The sequence below is a fragment of the Prosopis cineraria genome, unplaced genomic scaffold, assembly GCF_029017545.1.
Source record: "Prosopis cineraria cultivar Desert tree isolate PC_DT_omini unplaced genomic scaffold, ASM2901754v1 PC6, whole genome shotgun sequence".
NCBI classification, from domain to species: domain Eukaryota; kingdom Viridiplantae; phylum Streptophyta; class Magnoliopsida; order Fabales; family Fabaceae; genus Prosopis; species Prosopis cineraria.
Window position 1 is genome coordinate 6,497,168 of NW_026555337.1, and position 7,724 is coordinate 6,504,891.

Here is a 7,724-nt window from a genome sequence, read left to right on the forward strand (position 1 = left end):
TCTTGAATGGGAAACAGATAAGACTCAATTTATGACTCATATTATGAAATTTATTATTTAATTTCACATCATATAAAAATGTCTTATTTAAATATTTTATAACTTAATTGTTCAGCATTTCTAACACATCTTCCGATAATTTTAATATATAGTGCAACTATGCTGTTAACAGAACACATGCAATTTCATATATATCCCAAATTTCTTTTGTGAAGTTTCCTTTGTTTCAGTAGTTAAGAACACTAGAAATGGCGCATCATTTCACAAATTTAAGTAACTTATCAATGAATGAATCTACGCTCTCCGTACTCAATGTCATAACTACAGATAGGTACACGTATTCATTTATAGATAATGCTGTGATCTGTATCGTTAATTGTATGCAATGGGAGCATTTAGATTAATATCACAAATTATAATTATCGGCTACTATTGAATTGAACATTATGCTAATAGTAATTATAATAAATGGGAGATAACAAATTTAAAACACTTAACGCAAAAAATTGTACGTGCTTAATTAGATGATTTTAAAGGATCCATGATGTATCAGAAAATAAGAGGGGAGGGAAATTGATAACATGCATTGCTATCATTATAAAATATATATATATATATATATATAAACAATTTTCCATTGGACACTTTTAAAAGTTCCACATTTTGTTGGAAAGAATTTTTCTACGGTGAATGTTTATTCTGATTCAATTGTACTCCATAAATATTCGTGGATACACCATTTTTTGAATACTATCACAATTAGGTATGTCATTACAAAAGATTGTATCATTACATTGATATATATATTTTTATACAAAAAGTAACAATTGTATAGACTGGTTTGCTTATTAAAGCGTATCAAGACAATTCAACTACTAGAATCCTTAATGATCCACCCAGTATCCATATATTAGACTTTTTGTCTACTTATTTAATATAGTATTGTTTTCTCGCGCACGCTTTCACTGTGGTCGATCTTTTGTGCGAAAAGAGAGAGAAGTCTGCACACAATAGACTTTTATCTAAAATTTAACATAACACACATTATCCACAAGTAACCAGAACCAATTAACTTTGTAAATATCCTGATAAAAAAAAAAACTAATACGAATACACGATGAGTTTGATCGACTTATTATTATTTTGTTGTATGATGACAAGGTTGACAACAAACACATGCGAGTTACAACTCGGAATACCAAATTCACATGAATCATGAATATTGAAGGGCTATTATAGCATAACATTCTGGATCATGGGAACACCTCAATGAGAGATCTTAAGCCCAGAACTGGAGTAATCTTATAGTCACTGAAACCAGCAGAGAAGATCAACTTGGCCCACTCTTTCTCGTTCCTCTCTTTTCCAGTGACCAAAACCATCATCAACATGTCAAAGAACAGTTGTGTTTCTACTGATTCATCGTCGATGTCTCCCTTGGCATTCTCCATCATCATGTCTATTATGATCACTTTCCCTTCTTTCCCTTTCTTTGTAATTGCTTCCTTGCTCTTCTTCAGTATCTTCACACATTCCCCATCGTTCCAATCATGTAGAATCCACTGTTACCCATTCAAAATAAAGTAACTATTATTACCAACATGCATGGTAAAAATTGGGCTGGTCATTAAATCAATCTACACACAATGTTAGAGGTTCAATTATCATTGAACCAGAGTCAATCCAGTTATGATTAAAATAGTATAATATAATTAAAATATGTAAATATATTCATATATAATCTTGAAAAGAGTGTGATATTTTAATTAAAAAATGCACCAATCCACAAGTAAAATATAACATTCATGTATAAATCATACATAATCCAACAAATCAAAGCTATTAAAGAACAATTATGACATACTGCTACTTTTTATTTTTCTTTTAACTCAAAACGATGCCATTCTAGGTTTAATAAAGGGAAGAGAACAAACATAAAATCCAGTCCAAAACTATTGACTTTTGAGGGACCTATAGGAGATTGATTCATTGGTTCAGTGTTTATCGGCGTTATCGGCCAACCTGGGTTGAGTGTTAATATCATGGTTATTAGATACATGTTTCAAATAACAGTTACTTATGGTTAAGTTATTATTCTTCAAAAGTAAAGCATGTAGTAAATAAATGCATGTAATTACAATCATCACCTTCAATAGTATGCCATCGGAAGGAGGAACGGCCTCGAACATGTCTCCTCCGACAAAGTTGAGATTCCCACTATCTTGCAGACCAGCAACAACGTGTGGAAGATCGAACACAGTACATTGTATTTCCGGAAAAGCTTTAGCAATGGCCTTAGCCACAGTCCCAGTACCACCCCCAACGTCAACCAGTGACTCTAATCCCTTAAACACACCCTTGCACTTATCAATCACCACACTGGTCACCAACCTCGCATCACTAGCCATAGCATCATTGAAGAAATGATTAAGCTTTGGCTCAACCCCAGCATACTCCCAAAACGTCTTCCCATGTGCCGTATCAAACGGCGTCGGATCGTCGTTCTGGAACCAGTTTGCCACCTCATACCAAGGCTTCGTAAGGATGGGATCCAGCATGGCAAGCAAGAAAGGGGTCACACTTAAGGGATTGTCCTTCAAAAGAAGGGTCGATGCATCTGTAAGGACATAGCCTTCTTCTTCTACTTCATCGGGAAGTTTCTGGAGAGAGAAGAATCCAGAATGGGAGAGGATTCGCATTAAACGATAGATATTTCGAGTTTTAGAAGGGTGGATTTGAAGAGAAGAGATGAGAAGGGGAAGAGGCATGGGTTTTCCATGCTTGTGAATGATATCAGGAATGTTCAAATCTATTGCACATTTGAGGGACATTGAGTTTATGAAGCTGAAGATGTGGTTCCATATGTGGGTTTGAGCATGAAAGAGTCTCGAAGCTGAATAATGCTCTTCGTTCTGGGATTCCATGGCTTTCTGGTTTTCTGATCAGAGAAGTTGAGATATATAGATATTGAAGTAGCTGGCTAGCTAGATTGTGGCGGCGATGGTCTGCATTGAGGTTGCCATTATATATTTGGATCAACTGTAGGAGAGCAAGTGGGCATTCATCAAGTTACTGAAATTATTGAGAAAAAATATATAAAATATATCAGCCCTAATTGATAGTTTGATTATTGATAAATACAAAAACTATGACGTAATGAATGATGTGAAGCAATATTGCTTTACTGCATTTTTTGAGGATTCTTGATGCTGTTGTTCAAATTAAACTAGCAACCCACAAGCAGGATATATCAAATTTCATGACCGACAACATGAAATGAAATTTACGTTACCACATTTATTGCTCTATCATTAATTCATTATCATGATTAAATATTGACTCTAATGGCGAAAAGATTCTCTCATTAAAAAACCATTTTAAAAAACTCACGTTTTTTTTTTTAATCCATACAAATAACTTCAACAACCCACTTTTTGTTTGTTGCAAAGTGAAAAGAAAATAAGGGTTAGAGTTGTTCAACGAATACTCTAATTTTTCATTAATTTAAATTTTCAAAGTGGATTTTGTAAATGCCCAAAATGAAGTGTAGTGGTTTTTGTTTCTTATGATAGCATCATGTTATAATGTGATTATGTGAATATATATGCGCATTTGCATCAATATTTAATCACATGTATATCTATGGTTTGGATCTTAATTACAAGAAACTCATTAACATTGATCCACTCTCGTCACTTTAAGTACCTCAATCTTCATATATGTAGCAATTTAATCAGTTGGGAGCAGAGTATCTTGATGTGGAGATATTCTTTGTAATTGGTAGAGCCCGCTTTTTATATTTATGGTTAAATTATACACCACTCCCCTAAATTTTAAATCACATACACATATAATAGAACCCCCTTAACCTTGAAAACTTTATAATAAACCCCCCTCAACTTTTATATTTATGCAAATAACTCTATATGACTAATTTTATATACTCCTTCCATTTTTATATGTAATAAAAAATTATATCATATAATTTAAAAAAGTTGGTTAACTACCATAATAATTATGTTTGAAAATTTAAAAAAAAAAGTGAACCAAAAGGCCCTATGTTAATCAATATAACCATATATTAATTATTTCTCGTTAATATAAATTATGAGGGATGATTTTAACAATGTGTAATAAATACTTATTGGAATGGGTGACTTTGCTCATAAAAAATACAAGTTAAAAGTGATAATTTCTCTAACAATAAAAAATAGAGGGAGTATTAATTATCTACATCTAACTTAAAGTTTAGGAGGGTTGTCTATATATCAATTCAAACTTAAAGACTTAAATGCACATAAAGATAAAGTTTAAAGAGTATATAATTAATGACTAAGGGGTATTTATATAAACATGAAAGTTCAAAAGGGTTTATTATTAAGTTTAAAGGTTAACAAGGTTATTTATATGTAGTTGAAAGTAGTTGGGTTTTGTATAATTTAACTTATATGTATTTTTTAAAAAAAAAAAACCCACGCAGGACATCAATTTTCATGGCCCACACATGAAATAATGTTACCGTGCATAATTTCTATATCATTATCATGATTAAATAAATGACTCAACCTCTCCTCAGGATCAGATCCTCGGATCAGTGAAAGATTCTCTCATTAAAAAAACCATTTTCAAAAACTCACGTTATTTTTATCCCTACAAATACATAGCTTCAACAAAATCCACTTTTTATAGGCTGTAATGTGAAAAGAAAATAAGGGTTAGGGTTGTTCATTGAATATAATACTTTAATTTTTTTCTTTGATTTAAATTTTCAAGTTTTTAAACATTAAATGCTAATGTTGTTCTTAACTCAAAAGAGAAAACAATGAGAAGAGATAATGTGAGGAAAGAAAATAGAGAGAACAGAAAAAAATAGTGGATGTAATTTTTTCTCCCCATACTTGGTTGGGTGAGAGAAAACGGAAGGAAAAAAATTGTTAATTTTTATAAACAATAATAATCTTATTATTTGTAAAAAAATATTTATATGTAATAAAGTTTAATATTTTAAGATATTATTTATATAATTTTTATTATTTATTGCTGACTAAATAAAAATATAATTGTAAATTCTATTATCCCATGCTAGTAAATAAAATATGTCATCCATTCATGAATTATTAGATGTGTAATAATTTAAATTTTAAAGTAGAGGAAAAATAGAGGGAGCAGGGAAGCATCAAGCAAGAAAAGAAAATATTTATGGGTAAATTTAAAAATTAAGTTTTCTCCAAAATCTTTTCATATTCCTTCTCCCTCATTATGCTTCAGCACCAACCATTTCTTGATTTAAGGAAATACTCAATGATAAATGAAAATTTTATATATTTTTATCTTTTTAATTTAGACTTTTCAATATTTATTTAAGACTAATTAAATTTAATTAAATATTATTTAATTTTATTAGTCAATATTTAGTTTGAATTTTTAACTATCTAAATTTATGATTTTAAAATATAAATGATATCTTTAATATTTGTGCATAGTAGCTTTTAGATTTTATTTTATTGTGAAAATTTTTTAGATTCAATTTGAAAGATATCAATAAAGATTATTTTGGATAAAAAGAATACATACTTAGAGATCAAATTAAGAATTAAATCTTTAAAATTTTATTTAAATTTATGTTGGGTTATTTAATATAGTTTTTAATTAAGATTACTTAAAATAGTTTATTATTTTATTCATTAGCTTTTCCTGACTGTACGGAATGACATCACTTTTGTATATATAAAAGAAGCAACGCAGAGAAGGAGGAAAAAAAGAAGAGAAAATGTGGGCGGCAAACGGGCAAAGGCACGGCTTATTCTTCCCAACTCTTCTTTTTATTTTTTCATGTCTCTTCATTTTAATGTGCAGTGTTGTTTAATTTTTACTTTTATAGAAAGTTAATTTTTTTAGTGTGATTAATCACAAACATGATCCTAAATTTTAATCAGAGTCTTTGATATTTAAAAAAAATTATTTTAGCTTTATTTTAATTTTCTCTTCTTTTCGTTATCTCTAAATTTTATGCTTAAACTGTTATTGCTGATTAGAATAGCTTTATTACATAATTTTTGGGTTATAAATTTTATCTGAGATTTTACTTGCCATAATTGATTGATATAGTAACTTAAGAGTAATTTGGCTTGGCTTGAGTGATTACTCATACTTATTTTTGGTGTAGTTATAAAACAGTTGTTAGGTTGTGGGTTAAGAAAGATTTTAATTAATCTATAACTTAAAGTCTTGTTTAATTCTTGAATAATAATTTGAGAAATATATAACAAAATCAAAATAATAAAGTTAAATAAAATTAATTTAATTTGTGGATGAGGAAAATTAAGTTTAAGTGATTGAGTTGTGATTAATTACGCTACTTGTGCTTGATAATTTTCATAGTTGAACTTCCTCTATTTATTTATTTCTAATTTAATTTTTAATTTCATCATAAAAAAACCATCCACTTTTTAGCTTTTCATAATTATAATTCAAATAGTTACTCTATTAACTCTTAGGAAGACAACGTAGGTTGTGCTTTACTCCGAAATATAATTTTTATTAATTTTGGCGCTATTTAACAGTAGTGTCACTCATACACTATTAGAAAAATGTAAATTAGTGAGGGATCGTCTATTCCTCTTGAAAATAGGAAATTAGTGAGAGATATTGATTTCATAACTTAACGTAAAATTAGTTAGAAAAATAGCGAGAAACTATCAATCTCTCTCTAAAATAAGATAATTAGAGAAAAACATAGCAAATGACTATCAATTTCTCTTTAAAATAAGATAATTAGTGAGCAAAATAGTGAGGAATCGCCAATCCCTCTGTAAAATAAGATAATTAGTAAGAGACTCTATCCTAAATAATTACTACAAAAAAACTTTTGTAAATAACTTTTAATTATATATTTAATTATTTTTATTTAAAAATAAAAATTATATTTAAAAATTAACTAAAATATTCATAATAAAATTATGTAATATTTTATTTATTTTAAGTTCATTTTCATTAATAAAATAATATTTTATTAAAAATATAATATAAAGAATAATTTAAATAAATATAAATATTTTTAACATATAATTTAATATATATGTACATTTTTATAATATATTCTTTGATATATTTGTATAGTTAAATAATATATATTTAATTTTTTATATAATAACTATAGGTAATTTTCAATCAACTGATAAAGAAGGAGGACATAAGGCTTGGAAGGCAAGAAATTAAGGGTTTAAATCTTGACCTCAACATAAATATAATGAATACGTGACATGACAAAGAGCAAGTGATATAGCGCAAGGTGTATAATGACATATCATGAGTTGTTGCACACATGGTGGGTGATAAGGCACAAGATAGTAGGTGATATAATGATTGACAAGGCATGAGGTTGTTGGCAAAATGTCATAAGTTGACAGACACATAGTTGGTGATGTGACATCATAATTTTAAATATAAACATATTTAGTAAGAGATTAGTGAGGGACTAATTCCTCATCGAAATTATCAAATTTTAAATAATATTAGCAAGGATTAGTAAGAGGCATAGCCCTCATTAAATCCCTCGCAAATTAGCGAGTCATGCTTTAGCTACTAATTTAGAGAGGGACAAAATCTCTCTCCAAAACATACTTTAGCAAGAAAAAATGGCATTTAGTAAGGAATTTGTCTCTTGCTAGATTTTATTTTTCTAATAGTGATACCACCTTCATTTAAGATGAAGAGCACATACA

At 28.8% G+C, this 7,724-nt stretch overlaps 1 protein-coding gene across 1 annotated transcript; it reads right to left on the reverse strand.

Moving 5' to 3' along the window:
- Positions 1–1,102: 1,102 nt before the first annotated feature.
- Positions 1,103–3,000, reverse strand: LOC129312648 (probable O-methyltransferase 3). The gene is made up of 2 exons (XM_054955325.1): positions 2,148–3,000; positions 1,103–1,562 (listed from the first exon to the last, which is right to left on the reverse strand). Exons 1-2 carry the CDS (start codon positions 2,922–2,924, stop codon positions 1,254–1,256), a joined length of 1,086 nt encoding a protein of 361 aa, XP_054811300.1. The 5' UTR covers positions 2,925–3,000; the 3' UTR covers positions 1,103–1,253.
- Positions 3,001–7,724: the final 4,724 nt, after the last annotated feature.

What these genes read in the sequence shown, in the direction of transcription:
- LOC129312648 (XM_054955325.1), bottom strand. Translation starts at nt 2,924, where the DNA reads ATGGAATCCCAGAACGAAGAGCATTATTCAGCTTCGAGACTCTTTCAT. An exon ending in CCGATGGCATACTATTGAAG is followed by an intron (nt 1,563 to 2,147) that starts GTGATGATTGTA and finishes AATGGGTAACAG; the next exon opens with TGGATTCTACATGATTGGAA.